This window comes from Myotis lucifugus, unplaced genomic scaffold (genome assembly GCF_000147115.1).
Source record: "Myotis lucifugus unplaced genomic scaffold, Myoluc2.0 scaffold_6, whole genome shotgun sequence".
Classification (NCBI taxonomy): Eukaryota; Metazoa; Chordata; class Mammalia; order Chiroptera; family Vespertilionidae; genus Myotis; species Myotis lucifugus.
In genome coordinates, this window is record NW_005871054.1 from 15,648,912 (window position 1) to 15,664,280 (window position 15,369).

The 15,369-nt window shown below is 45.4% G+C and overlaps 1 protein-coding gene and 1 pseudogene across 8 annotated transcripts in view; one reads left to right on the forward strand and one right to left on the reverse strand.

The window, feature by feature from the left end:
- Positions 1–1,204: 1,204 nt before the first annotated feature.
- The window catches only part of MTA3 (metastasis associated 1 family member 3), a 165,360-nt gene continuing 151,195 nt past the window's right edge, over positions 1,205–15,369 (reverse strand). For 4 of the 8 annotated variants that reach the window (XM_023747385.1, XM_023747382.1, XM_023747374.1 and 1 more), the window contains exons 16-17: positions 13,677–13,823; positions 12,119–12,177 (exon numbers count right to left, since the gene is read on the reverse strand). In XM_023747385.1, coding sequence (XP_023603153.1) covers positions 12,134–12,177; positions 13,677–13,823 — 191 coding nt within the window. In that variant the 3' untranslated portion in view covers positions 12,119–12,133. Of the gene's footprint in view, positions 1,900–2,653; positions 2,728–12,118; positions 12,178–13,676; positions 13,824–15,369 lie in introns of those variants that run through there. The other 4 variants (XR_002827169.1, XM_014447846.2, XR_001346010.2 and 1 more) reach the window with 3 other exon arrangements.
- On the forward strand, positions 4,209–4,687 carry LOC106694935 (annotated as a pseudogene).

Sequence of the window (15,369 nt, forward strand, 5' to 3'; positions counted from 1 at the left end):
TCACTGCTTCTCTGACAGACAGGGCATGGAGAGACAGCTTTCCCGTGTCTCTCAAGAACACACCACGTGGTGTGTGCTGTGGAGCCAGTCCCCCCCACCCCCAGGTCTTTTCTGAAGGGGCTTCTCTTGGGAAACCCTAAGGACAAGACCTGCCACCTCCTCCCGCTCCCTGAGCTCCTCTGACACGGGCCCACCCGCGGAGCCCCAAGCCAAGACCCAGAATAGCCCAAGAGTTGGCAGTGGTGAGAATGTCCCCGGGTCACCCCCGCAGGAGCCTAAGACGAGAGCCAACTCCTCCTCAGGAGAGAAGCCACCGTGACTGCAAAACCAGAAAAGGAAAAGGCAGCTCAACTCCAAGCCTCGCCGTCAGCAGCATGCATCATCACATCCTCTCTGCAGGCGGCACCCAGCTCTGAGGATCTGGACATCGAGAATGTCACGGTCATTTTAGTGATAGTTCACTCTGCCTGGGGACTGAGGGGGTGGATGAACTCAATGGCAGCCGCTCTGTCCTGCAACCCCCTGGCTGTTTGGGGCACCTACCATCAGCTGCCCAGCTGCCTCCCAGCTGCAGACCCCATGAACAGCTGGGAGGCCAGACTCCAGTTTTCTCCTGGTGCTGTGACCGGGTGCTCTGCAGCCTTGTCCCTGCAAACGGAGGGCAGGGGAGTAGCCAGACTTCACATCTGCTCGGGGAGCCAGGGGGCACCAAGTTCCTGGCCCTGCAGCTGTATGCACAGAGCGTGGAGCACAGTCTGTGGTGCCACCGAGGGCTGGTGCTGACAGCAGACAGGAGCCCAAGCCAGTGGAAACCAGGCTGCAGGCAGGTCTCCTGGGGGCCAGGCACAGGTGCTCACAGAAGCGTTTGGGCCGGAAGGGTGGGGACTCATGGTGTCCTATTCTCAGACCCACCTGCGAACCCAGCCCTCTCACTTCACCTCCCGTGATCAAATAATTCCATCTGCTTAAAATAGAGCTGGGTGATCTGTAACTTGTTGAAAGAGCAACCTGGCTGCAATGCCCCGTCGGCTGGTCTGGCCGTATGCGAATGGGACAGCATGCAAATGGCTTGTCACAGTGATATACATGCTTGGCTCAGTGTAAACACTTGCTCCAGTGGGAGCTGTCAGGGACCAAGCAGAACCAAGTAAAACACCAGCTTCTCTTCAGTGACAAAATACAGACAATATGAAGAGTCACAGGCTTCCCAAAGACACTTTTCTTATCATTTGTCAGGACCTCGGGTAAGTCTGTACCTTGGAGGGGTAGGGAAGGGATCAAATATAGGATGCAGGAGGTAAAGAGGAAAATTTCCCCATTAAAAAAAAAATGACTATGAAGCCGATTGAGAAAAAGCCAGTGACAGTAACAGCGAGGACAAGGGAAATGTTGTGAATTGCATAAACACTGGCACATCTGTTAAGAAAAATCCATTCAGAAAGATGCCATGTCCCTCCTGTACACGGTCATACAGCTTACAACAGAGCTGAGCTGGCGCATGCTGGGCAGCAGTGGCTCGGAGCTCTCAGCCGCCCTCCTGCCCCAAGAGCTGCTGTGCAGGGATGCAGGGTGCGGAGAAGGGAGGAAGCGGAGTGGCTCCCTCTTGCCCTTAATTCTCAGGCAGGTCTCTCGGGGACAGCGAGGTCTCTGAGGAAAGCGAGGTGACACTGATTCACACAGGGAGACTCAGCTTTTGGGACGTGCACTCCTACAGTTTCTTCCCCCTCCCCCCTCATCGAGTCTCCATGGGGTGCGCATGGAGGTCTCCCACTGAAATGTACTGGGGATGGGGCTGCCTCCTTCCCAGGCATGGCCATGAACAGCAGCAGGGCGGTGGAGCAAGTCTTGGATTATAGGATGAAACAGGGGTAGCTCAGTCTGACACGCAGCATGTGAGTTCTGGAAAAGGAAAGAAAAAGGGTCAGAGTTAAATGAGTTCCGACGGCAGAGGCAAACTGAGGAGGGATGGAATCAGCCCTCCCACCAACATGGCAACCTTCGAGGGAAGGAGGCTGGGCATGAAGTCAAATAAAAGCTCACAATGCAGTTTAAGGCTGGACCAAAGGAGACTTTAATTGAGGCCAAGAAAATATGTGAATAATACTGAAGTGTTAAAAGCTGGGTTTTGGATGGGCAACCCCTCACCTGGCCAGTGCTTATCTGCTTATCAGACTGCCGTCATGGAACTGCTGTGACCAGAGGCTAAGGGACGGGGCGCACACTAAGGGGGGAGGAGGCACCACCGGATCTGAGGTAAGCATAATTAACCATAAGGATGTGGGCACTCAGATGCTAGAAACACAATTTTTTTGTAGGAGGGGAATAAACCTCAAACATCCACAGGGTCCCTCATTCTCACCCTCTCCACTTCCCCCAAAGACCTTCAACTCTCCTGTCCCAGAGCTGGGCACCTACAGACTCTCAGGAGAAATGAGTAAATGAAAAGCAGAAGTGGCTGAAAACCACATCATCACCATCTGGCATTATCAGTGGGTTGTGAAACCTTTGGCTTGGTTATTAGGAAAGTGGCGGGGAGGGAAGTGGGGCTTGTTTGCTGAGATGGGGATCAGGGGGTTCAGCCAAGGTGGCACTCGGCTGTTCTTGCCCATCATGCATGCCACCTGCAGCCAGCGGAGGACAGGGGGAAGCTCACCTTCACAGCCTCCCGCCCTCCTGAGGAAGGTCTGCAGGCCGGAGCAGAGCTGCGCCTTCACTTCAGGAGCCTTTCTAGAACAGGGGAGATATATGTGCACAGCCTGGTATTTGGTAGGGCTCAGCAAGATACGTGTTCAATAAAAACCCAGGTAATTCAGTTAGGACTCGGGCTAACCTTTGCTTTATGGAGCCTACTGACAATGTAACGGACTTATTTAACTTTCATCAGAACCTTGTCTAGGTGAGAAAGGTTAGAAAACCTCTCAAGGTCGCACAGCAAGTAAGTTGAGGAATCAAGATTTGAACCCAGATCTTAATTCAGATCAAGTTTTTTCTACTATACCAAGCTGCCTATTCTATATCCAGCCCAGTAAGAGCATACTATCCTCTTTAGTGTCTGAATTAATGGCTATATATGTGTCATTACATTTCAGAAGCCTCTTTCTCTCTCTCTCTCTTCTTTTTCTTTTTTTTAGGGGGGGGGTGAGTTCTGTCATTCATTTATTTGTCCAAACCCCAATGGAATTAAGCCATCTGCCAGAAGAGCTACCTTTAATAGTTTTCCAAGTGTCTGGTCTGCCATGGTAAACTGTGCTTTCATCTCTTTATACTCAACTTATCTGCTCCAGTTTCCAAAGCAACCCTCTCCCCGCAGCATCTCGGGATCTGGCATCCAGGTTCACATCAGCCTTCACCACACTGGCCATGGCTTTATGTTGGGATATGTCACCTCTCTGCATTCCAGGCTGAAGAAGCCCAATGCTGATCACCTGCCCTCCGAAGGCTATCACTTCACTCCCGGCTGCTCAGAAGTTCCCCAGCCTCACTGCATTTCCTTGAAGCAAGAATGAGAGCCACACGCAGCAGACATAGAGGCCCCCAGCAGGGCAGCCCTGGCAGAGGCCCTAGGAAAAGATCTACCAGGGGCAGAGAGCGACCCACAATCCAAGTACGTGCCCTTGACCTGGAATCAAACCTGAGACCTTTGAGTGTGTGGGCCAACACTAACCACTGAGAACACCGGCCAGGGCTGGCTGAGTTTTGAACTACCGGGGCAGGTGAGACTGCAAGAAGCCCAGTGGGAAACATCTGCTGGAAGGCTAAAGGAGGCCAAGCTGCAACCTCACAGCTGTCCAGTGCTGAGAAGACAGAGTTTAGAACTCAAGTTCTGCAAAGTTAGAGGGATGGGCAAACAACTTGGTTTTTCTATTGAAATCTCATGGGACTAAGAAAAAAAACTAACATAAACCAGATCTAATACACCTTTAAAGCAAGCCCCTACATAGTCGAGATGATCTGCCAACTTAATTGCTTTCTAGAACAAAATTCAATACTCTGCAGAGGGAAATAACAGAAGCCAGAGTCTCTACAACTTTATATCCACACTGACCAGCATTCATTAAACATTATTAGACCTGAGAAGCAGGAAAATGCAACCCATAACCAAAATAAAAGTCACTGGAAGATGACTAAAGGATGATTCAGATGTTAGAATTAGCAGATATGGACTTAAACTATTTACTATATATTTATGTTAAAGAATCTATAGATCTTACAGCTCGGCCACCGACATGCCATCCAGACTGAGGAAGACCCGGAAACTTCGGGGCCATGTGAGCCACGGCCACAGCCACATCGGCAAGCACAGGAAGCACCTGGGGCAGGGGGAGGGTGCGGTAATGCTGGTGGCTTGCATCATCACAGGATCAACTTTGACAAATATCACCAGGTTACTTTGGGAAAGTCGGTATGAGGCATTACCACTTAAAGAGGAACCAGAGCTTCTGCCCAACTGTCAACCTTGATAAACTGTGGACTCTGGTCAGTGAGCAGACACGGGTAAATGCTGCAAAAGCAAGACTGGAGCTGCTCCCATCACTGATGTGGTGCGATCGGGCTCCTACAAAGTTCTGGGGAAGGGAAAGCTCCCAAAGCAGCCTGTCAGTGTGAAGGCCGAGTTCTTCAGCAGAGGAGCTGAGGAGAGGATTAAGGGTGTTGGTAGGGCCTGTGTCCTGGTAGCTTGAAGCTACATGGAGGGAAGTTCATTAAAATGTCCACAAGTAGAAAATAAAAATAAAAAGAATCTATAGAAAAATCTGGATATAATGGGTGACAAGATGATGTATCTTAGAAGAAATATAAAAGAACGAAGTGAAAATTCTAAAACTGAAAAACATAAAATCTGAAATAAACCATTTGTTGGATGGGATTAAAAGCAGATTTAATACTACGGAAGAAATGAGTGAACTTGAAGATAAATCTCTAAAAATTATTCAAACTGACAAAGGGTACATATCATATGACACCATTATATAAAATTCTAGAAAGTGTAAACTAATCTGTGGCAACCAAAAGCAAATCCGTGGTCACTTGGGAGGGGTGGGGGAGATGGGGAAGAAGGGTGACTAGAAAGATTATAAAGGGTGCAAGAAAATGTCTGAGGGTGATGGATAAGTTTATTATCTTGATTGTTGTCATGGTGTCTATATAGTCAAACTTGTCAAATTGTATATTTAAAAATGTGTATAGTTTACTGAAGGTCAATTATGCTTCAATAAAATTATTTTAAAAAGAAATGATAACGGAAAATGGCTCTTTAGGGTTTTTAAAAAATCTGTGCTGGAACAGCATGCGCTGCCCTTAGAGATACTATAAGAATCATTCTACTTTGAGTTTAATAAAACTAAAAAAAATCATTTAAAAAAATGAAAACAAGAGGAGGCACTAGCTGGTTTGGCTCAGTGGATAGAGTGTCGGCCTGCAGACTGAAGGGTCACAGGTTTGATTCCAGTCAAGGGCACGTGCCTGGGTTGCAGGCTCAATCCCCAGTGTGGGGCATGAAGGAGGCAGCTGATCAATGATTCTCTTTCATCGTTGATGTTTCTATCTCTCTCTCTCCCTCTCCCTTCCTCTCTGAAATCAATAAAAAATATATTTTAAAAAATTTTTTAATAAAATAAATAAAAACAAGAGGAAAAGAAAACTGGTGTGGTCATATTAACATCAGACAAAATAGACTTCAAGACAAGTAGTATTAACAGAGAGAAAGATCATTTCATAATGATAAAATAGTAAAAAAGACAAAAATTCCAAATACATATATATTCAATAACAGAACTTCAAATACATGAAGCAAAATTTGACAAACTAAATAGACAAGTCTGGTTGGAGTATAACATTTAGAAAGTCTCCAGAAAGTAGAGTAAAAAGACACAAAGAAAGAAAACTGGAGAAACAAGAAGAAAACCAGAGAACCAGTGCAGGAGGTCCAGTATCTACTGTCTTAACGATTTTTCTGCTGACTGCTCTCAGGTGCCTTCAGGTGGTCGGCCCTACTTCCCAGGACTTATTCTCACCATGCGCACTGACTGCCCCCAGAGGCTCCTACAGGCACTCGGGGAAGCTGCCATAGGACTGTCAGGAAAATAGTCTTCTCAGATATCCTCTTTAGGAACCGCCATCTGACAAAGTTGCCTTCAAGCCTGCTCCTCATTTTACATTAATTATTTTTCATATTCATTAGTATGTAAATAGTTGCTAATAAAAAATATTTGGTTGAGTGAGAAGAATACATAGATTATAACTCAGATGGGAAGGGAAAAAAAGAAACAGGGAAAGAGCAAGGTTGAGAAGCTCAAAATGAACCCAGTGGGGGACCCAAATCAACGAGAGTGCGACGAATTTTTCCATTTCCATTGCCCTGGGGACTCTGCAGTTCCAGAAGACTTCTCACTCCTTCACTGGGACCCACAGAGACTGCTCAGGGGGTGCCTAAATCTGTTTGGGGGATTGGTCTTTACTGCCCTGGGGCGTCTAATCCTGATGTCCCAGTGGCTTGCTCAGACATTTGTGCCTGCTCTTTTGATGGATGAGTTGAATCTATTCCAAAGAAGAGTGTTTTTCAGGGACCAAATCCCCTCCCTCTGCTGTTTCTTCCCTTTCGTTTCCAAAGCATCTAAAAAACCTTGGGACCTGGCTTTCAAGTCAAAGGTTCACTTTCTTTCTCAAAGGTTCACCTTCTACGTGTCACTGAGAATGGAAGTACATAGGGATAGTCTGGCTTAAAAGATTTCCTGTAATGACCCTTGCAGGTAAACAGAGATGCTTTTCGAGGAGGCCAGAGCTGGCCCTCAAGCTGAGGACCCTTGCGTAACTACCATGGACTTCTGTCACCCTTCTAAGACCTCCACAATACTGGGAGGGTCACTGGTATAGACCTCTTACAGCTCACACGCTAGTACTTCCCTCAGGGACAGGAAAGAGGTGTTTGATTATTAGTAAACCCAGGCATGGTCCCAGGGGGGGCTAATTTGGCATCCTACCAGAATATACCAAAACACCAAGTTGTGGATTACTCATGCCTAACGTACTTGAGTCTGTCTTCCTCTACAAACCCCATCTCAAAGCTTCACACAGTATGAGAGAACATCCTTCCACTGCTCTCAGATAATGCTTCAACTTTCCTGACCTCTCCTAGATACATTAGGTACTCTGCTATGATTGCTTCACATTCAGTAAACCCTGCAGCCATAAGGATCCATTTTAAAAAAATACTGGGGAAGGGGGGAGGGGTGCACCTTGAAGGTACTTTTACGTACTTAACCAGGTTATATAACATTACACCTTGAGACAAGCAGATCAGAGGTGAGTCTAGGGTACTCAATGTTCTTCCATAAACAATGTTTTGGAAAATTCAAAAATATTATAATCTTTGGAAATGGCATAACAATTTTGACAGAAGGCAGGCTAGGCTGAAGCATGCCTAGGAGAGCCATCAGCTGTTCCTGGCCGTCTATTTTTACTGGGATTTGTGAAGACAGCAGATGCAGTCCCTGAGCTCTCTCACTGGTACCATGGTCCTCACCACCACCCATCTCCCAGGGTTGGAATGCAAACAGTTGGAACTGTTGAGTCACTGATTTCAGAAACAAGTCACCAAAAGGACAGTCTTCACACCCCAGATCATAATATTGTACTTAGAGACATCCATGTTAGATATTCTCTCTACATGGGAGATTGAGAGAAATAATATTACTTGATGTAGAAAACAAATAAGAAAAAAATTAGATTTACAGTGGACTCACATACCCCAGGGGAAATAAGCCAGAGGAGAGCAGATTAAAAAGAAGCTTATTGTACAATTCATCAATTTCCTAGGCTCAGATGCCCTGACTCTGTCCCACTGAAATTACCTCTCTTCTGAGCCTGTCGCTTTAGTTTTCCTGACACACTGAGTAGTACCCCTGGGACCAAAGCTGTCATCTCAGAAAAGGCTTAAGGACAACTTCAGTTGATGCTCCCTTGGTCTATGTCACTATACAGCACAATCTGTTCTCAGCGGTCCCCACTGATGGAGACATGGTAGCAGTCCTCTTGTCCCTGCACAGCAGAATGAAAGATCTGCTGATTGACCACAACTCAAGCATCTGACAGCAGGGGGCAACCAAGGACATCTTCTTAGCCGGTCAGGAGAGGATGAGAGATGCCTGCACAGCTCATCTGTCCCTCTCCTCTCTGGTTGTTTTTCCTGACTCAGCCTTCACTCTGAAAAAGATTCCACTGTCTTAGGATCATGATGCCCCACCCCCTCTGCTGTAGGGTCTCTAATTACAGGGGCCTGCAGGAAGCTAGGTGAGTCTTCTCTATAATTCTAATTTCTAGTCTTCAATAAGCCTCTAGATAACTTAATCAAGGGCACTTTCTCTTTATAGATACTGGCCTCCTCTGATGTGCAATCATTTACCTTCAAGCAAGTGCATGAGTCATTTTTGAGAACCATACTCTTAGGTAAGGAAGCGATGTAGTTTTAAGGAAAGAACTGACACTATTTTTATATAACTCACATATGACTACGAAAACTTTGGTTGATATCCTAAAATTTCCCAAAATAATAACAGTCCTCCTTTAAAGGAGGGGATGGAATCTTAACACTTAATGAGCATCTACTACAAATTAGAGTTGGTGCTGGGAATAGCATATATTTTAGTTTAAACACATTTCACCTAAAGGTGATTCTATGAATTTTCTCTTCCTTTTTTCTTTCCTCTCTCTGAAACTAAGATAGCTTCTATGCCCTAAGTCCAAAAAAAAAGGAGGGGGTATAATATGGGCAGAGGAGTTTCAGAGAGGCAGGAAAAGAAGGTGAAGGCTTTTATTAGACAACTAGAGGCCTGGTGCTCGAAATTTGTGCACTTGGGGGGGGGGTCCCCTCAGCCCAGCCTGCGCCCTCTCACAGTCCGGGAGCCCTCAGGGTATGCGACTGCCAGCTTAGGCCTGCTCCCCACTCCCCAGGGAGAGTGGGCCTAAGCCAGCAGTTGGACATCCTTAGCACTGCTGCGGAGGCGGGATAGGCTCCTGCCACTGCCACTGCACTTGCCAGCCATGAGCCCTGTTTCTGGATAAGTGGTGCTCCCCATGTGGGAGCGCACTGACCACCAGGGGGCAGCTCCTACATTGAGCGTCTGCTCCCTGGTGGTCAGTGCATGTCATAGCGACCGGTCGTTCCACTGTTCAGTTGATTTGCATATTAGCCTTTTGTTATATAAGATGATGGCTTATACTTTACAGTCTGAACAAAGAAAAACACCTTCTACATTCCTCTCTATATTCACAAACACACCCAACTCCTACACACAGAAAACTAAACACCTCTCAGGTACATGCTGCACTCAACACACCAATCTGGGTCCTTATTGGCCCAGGGGAAACAACACTGGCCTTGAAGTCTCAATCTCATCCCTGCTACTGGCTAGCTGTGTGACTTTGGGCAAATCCCTTAACTTCTCTGAGCCTTTTTCAGTTTTTTCATGATTAAAATGCCAGTTCCAGATGGGTACTAGACCTATAAGGGTGATCACTTCACAAGTTAGGCTTAAAAGTCTAATCACTAGTGTAACTAAAAAATAAAAAATTTTAAAATAACAAATAGACTTAACTGGTTTGGCTCAGTGGATAGAGCGTGGGCCTGTGGTCTGAAGGGTCCTGGGTTTGATTCTGGTCCAGGGCATAAACCCAGTTTGTGGGCTCGATCCCCAGTGTGGGGCGTGCAGGAGGCAGTCGATCAATGATTCTCTTTCATCATTGATGTTTCTATCTCTCTCTCCCTCTTCTTTCCTCTTTGAAATCAATAAAAATACTTTTTAAAAAATAAAAAATTAAAAAAATGCAGGTTATAACACTTAGCTCATGAAGTGTTTACAAAATCAAGTCATATAAAGTAAGTGAAGAATTTTTAATCATTATAACACTTCCCTAAGGCAAACAAATTCTGTGCTTCACAGAGGAAAAAACAGGTTTAAAGAAACCAAGTGATTCATCCAAGGCCACACAGGAAATAATCAGAGATGTCAGCAATGAATCCCATCTGACTGCAAACGCTCGGATGTCCAGGCACCGCTTCCTTCCCACTGCTGCCCTGTCTTTGGGCTCCTGGACACAGAAAGGCTTTCCAGTTACGTCTCCTCCATCCTGCTCTCAGGACCTTCTCCACTCACAGCCACTTGAAGCTAACCAAGCAGGCAGGTGGGTTGGTTTGCTGGCAATAAAAATGTCACCAAAGCATCTGTAAGTCTGAAAAGGAGGGACAGGATTTGGAAAGCACCGTGACTGCATGTGGCATGCCACTGGACCAACGGCTGGGGGGGTGGGGGGGTGCACTGAAGTTTAGGAACTGACAAGGTACTAGGTAGGTCTATATTTTGAAATTTCACTCTTTTTATCATTACTGACCCCCAGCAAGGGGCTTCTTATGCGCGCAGATTTTGTCTTCACCCTCCGAGCTGAAGTCTGTGAGGTAGGCACAGAGTCTGCGTGCGCCCGGTGCCGTGGTTAAGCTCGCAGGGCACACCGAGTGCTGGCTCCCAGTCACCTGTACACCAGGGCCTTTAAAGGGCCGGGCCAGGCAGGTGGAAGACAGCGACTTTCAGGAAGACAATGAGACGCTGAACATCATTTTCTTTTAAAATGTCAGGTAAATCCTTTCTGCCAACAGAAATCCAGACTCTTCCCATCTAGAACCTCCACCTAAAGACAGAGGGTGAGTGAAGGAGGAAAGCCACTGAGAAGGGGCCAGGAAGCCCTGAGGCGGAGAGACCTGGATATTTCAGTACGATCAGGTTTCATTTCATTAAGTTAGTTCTTCCCATCAAAATCCTGTTTGGTGCGATCATCTGTCTGACTTGCTGATCATTAAGTGGCAATGCTAAGTGACTTTATTATTGGATCACACAGGGCCTGGCTTCCCCATGAGTTTGTATCTATCAACTCTAGTATATGACAGTATCAACTATCCCATGAAAATGCACTATTAGCCTAACATTTGTTCTAGTATTTTGAAGTCACCTTGTAAATTCAGTTAGTCAGCATTCCATATCCCAAAGAAATAAGAAACAGACCCATTATCCCAAGAAAAGGTCCACCGGAAATACAAAAGTGGGGACATTTTCCAAAATGTGTATTTCTGCTACACTTGTCTCTCAGCTCCACATCCATCCATCTAAACTCACTTCTGTTCAATTAACATCTATTGGGCACCTACTAAGTTCCAGGCACTGTGCTAGGCAGTAGTGATGCTGGGGCTGGGATTCTGCAAACACATTTCTCCTCAGCCACCAGGTTCCCTGTCACACCAGTAGGGGGTGCTAGAGGGAGCATGAAAGGCTTAAGGATGGAGAAGAGACTGGTTTTTACCTCTTCCTGTCAGCATCACCCCAATAGCAGCTCCAGTTCCCAGCTTTACTTCACACGCCCAGAACCAGCCTCATACACCTGGCAGATGCCAGCGCCGACAGAACAGCGTCCTCTCGAGGGCTCTGAGTTCCAGCTCCTCGGGGCCCTCTTGAGCTTCTTTCTACCTTGTGATAACCCCAGCTTCTTCCTTCTACTCTCCTAACCTTGGGGATGGTGGCTGCTTCCTATGCCACCACCGCCAACCCCATGCTCCCCATTTACCTCTTTTGTCCCTCCGTATCTGTCATATTGATTTTTGTATTAGCTGTTAAAATAACTTATGTAGTTTCTATTTTGCTGACAAATACAGTGCAGTTGGGAGCCACAACTTTATTTATAACAGTGGTCAAAAGAACAGACTCTGATACCAGTCACACCTGCAGGGAAATCCCAATCTATTTATGTAGTACCTGGTAATTGTGAAAACTTTAACTCATCTCTCTAGGTCTCGTTTTCTCAATCGCTTTCATTTATTCAATTAACATGTATTGAGTGCCTACCACCTTCCAGGCACTGTGCTAGGCAGAGAGAGCTAAATGTTATGCAAAACAGTAAAACTCCCTGACGTCCTGGGGCCTTCTGTTGTGTGAATCAAATGCGACAGCACAGGTAAAGCACTCCTCAGCCTTCCTCTCTGTACCAGGACGGGAGAGCAAAGGCCAACAGATCTTAAAGAAAAAAGTGTCTCAACAGCTAGGTCTCTCAGAAAATGCAGCAAGTGTCCCTTCCTCCATAAGGCTGAAGGTCTCAGTCAACATAACACCCGGGCTTCATCATATGCCCTGTTCATTCCTCCTGTTGAGAGAAACAACGACCTGTAGCAGCATTCACTCAGAAGGAAATGGGACAGACAGCCATAGGGAGGTAACACTACAAGTAGTTTTGTTTTTTCTAGAATTCCCACGGAGACAGTTACCTGTGATTCAAGGAAAGAGCAACAGCAACTGCAATGCAGGACTGAGACCCAAATGACCATGACCAACGGGTGCGAGTAGAAAAGATACTTTTCTCCATAAAGAAAATATGTATATATGTATATACACTCATTGATACGTACATATCAAATAACCAGAACTTACTTTTTGCTTTCTGCAGTAAGACTGTAAGCCTAGAGAGGCCAGGGAAGTGATGAGATGGAAAGGAAAGATTCCTGATTCCATTTAAGCCTGAATGCAAGGGCCCCAGGCTGTGGGCAAGGAAACGCTGGAAAGAAATCCCATCTCCACATTTTGACATAATCATTCCCTGGTCTTCCGGTGTCTAGACATTAGGCATATCATGGCAATGATGGCCAGTGCTCTCATTAGCGAGGAAGTTGTTTCTGCAAGATTCCTGTGGAGCTAAATTCTTGAAAGCCATATCTACAACAATTGGTATGGCTATAAATGCAAACTAAACTCCTCACCCTCAAATTTTTATTCATTTTGACATCATTATGACCATCAAAGTCATTCTGGAAAAAAAAAGAACACCATGGAAAATTATTACTAGAAGGTCAATTTTGCATCCTTGATCTAGGGCCTCATTATAAAAAATGTACTGTCACTGAAGGAAATTAGTGTTCCATAAGACATGCAAAGCCTGGAAAGGGTTTAATTCATAAATAAATGCCAACATTTAAACAATCAAGACAGTTTCAAACTCCAGGACTATTGAAATGAACACTACATATTGCCTGGATGCTCTATAGTTCCACTGGGAATATAATTCAATTCCACCTGAAATCATATGGCCAGGCCCAAGAGAAGAACTTTGGATAAGAGGTGATAGTTCTGTTTTTCCATTAGAAACAAATTATTATTTCTGTATTTAGGGCATCACTCAGGCAATTCCTTTCATGACTTATAGTACTCTTGGGCAATTAAAAACAATTACAAGATGAAAGAAGTAGGGGACAAATGTCAAATTCAGAACAACCCACGGAAGGCTGAAGAACCCCAGAGAGCACTGCTGTCTCAGACAGAAGGCAAAATCATCCCTTCTGCTCAAGAAAATATAAATGAGCAGTGAGTGTGCATCCCAGCAAGAACATTATTACCCAGCAGAGGCAACCTCCTAAATACACACTTCATCTCCGAACAAGCCTCCTAAGAGGAAGTGGGAGCAAAAATGTTCCTCCTGAAGAGGAGAAATATCCCCTGGGAAATGTCTTCACCAGGGCACATGGCCGCCTTCCCTCTCATTCCCCTCACCACACTTGTAGTTACACATTCTTAGACTTGGCAGATGATGCCTAGCAGTGGCCAGGGGCCCTGGCATATCAGAATAGCCCCTGCATTTCTGGGCTTACTTACCACCCAGGCCATTGTGATGACTGTAGTTTCTTTTCCCCAAAATGCTCAGAGTCGTGTGATTCGGGGTGGTCAGCATCCGCTTGGTAGTGGGAGTTTGTAGAGTTGGTGTAGATCGAATTACATTAGGTTTCTTCGAAGGATGGATCTCTGACAGGGGGAAAAAAAGGTTTCTCAACTCAGAACATGGTATTAAAAATCTGTGTGGAACTTCCCTGGTTAATAGGCACACATCTTATTTCTTAATGAGCTGAGAGTCAGTTCTTTAGGAGCCAGCCTGTTTTCCCAAGGACTTGCATAATTAATCAGCTTCAAGTGCTGTTACCATGACTGCTTTCCTTATCAAAAGTGAGCTGGTTCTTTCCTGCTAACTGGAGCTCTAGCTTCATGTTGTCAGTACAAGCAAGAAAAAGAAAGAAAAGGAAAAAAAAAACCATAGAAGGTCACTTAAATACAAGCTCTACTAAGGGAATAATAAGGCATCTGACTCTTCAAGGTATTAGCAATCCAAAAACTATCTGGAGAGGTAGCCTCAGAGAAAAACCACCTCTGTGTACTATCAAACCAGTCTTAGCAAGTACCCATATCTGGTGCACAGAGCTTTCTGAAAAACAGGGTTCCTCCTCTGGTTCTTCACCCAGGGTATGGGAACCAGGGCCAATCACTCCCAGCCCAGAACATATTGATATACATGAAATCTGACACCAAACTCCAAATACTCGAGTCAAGAAGCAGAAGAAGAAAAGAGGATATATCACAAAACTATAATGTGCACGTGGTATATGTGTGTTTAAGTGAAGCATGTTGTTGTCAGGCACACAGCCCAGAACCACTCATTCACTTTTTGGACAGAGTAGAGGGACAGCAATTGCAATACTGTAGGAATTAGAATTTAAGGACCTCAGTCTATTACTGATACTGAACAACCTCTTCTCCAAAGCTCAACTTGCTCACTGATTCTGAGTTAACACCCAGTGTGCCAACCAGGGTGAAAAGCCACCCTTCTTTTCAGGTGAGGGCCAGGATAACAGCCTCATTTACTGAAATTGGGAAGAGCCCTTAGCATTATTAGAATTACTGTATCTTGTTCTGGCCAAAATCCTACATTTGTCAAAACTGGATCAAGTACTAACCAAAATATGGCACTGATTTTTTTTCCAAAATAGCATTGAAGGTCTGCTAACCTCATTTTAAAAATATGTATTTCTTATTGATTTTTAGAAAGAGAAGAAGGGTGAGGGAGAGAGAGAGAAACATCGATGTGAGAGCAAAACATCCATCAGCTGCCTCCAGCACACCCGCTATGGGAGATCGAGCTCGAAACCCAGGCAATGCGTCCTGACCGGGAATCAAACTGGCAACCTTCCGGTGGAGGGGATAACACCCAACCAGCCACACCGGCCAGGGTTGCTAACCTTATTTTTTATTGCAACCTCCACACTCTATGCTCCATCCAGACCAGACAAACCTGCATTCCCTGAGCTTTTTAGGTCCTTGACTCATTGAGGCCTTTGTTTACCTGGTTCTCTTAGCCTAATAAGGGAAAAAATATTATTTTCCTGTTTTTCAAATCCTATATATCTTTCAAGGCTGAGATCAAATATCATTTTCTTCATGTAGGCTGCCTTAACACTCACCAGAAATAACTACTCCTTCCTCCAAGTGCCCCATGCATACTACCTGTAATTCCTTTACA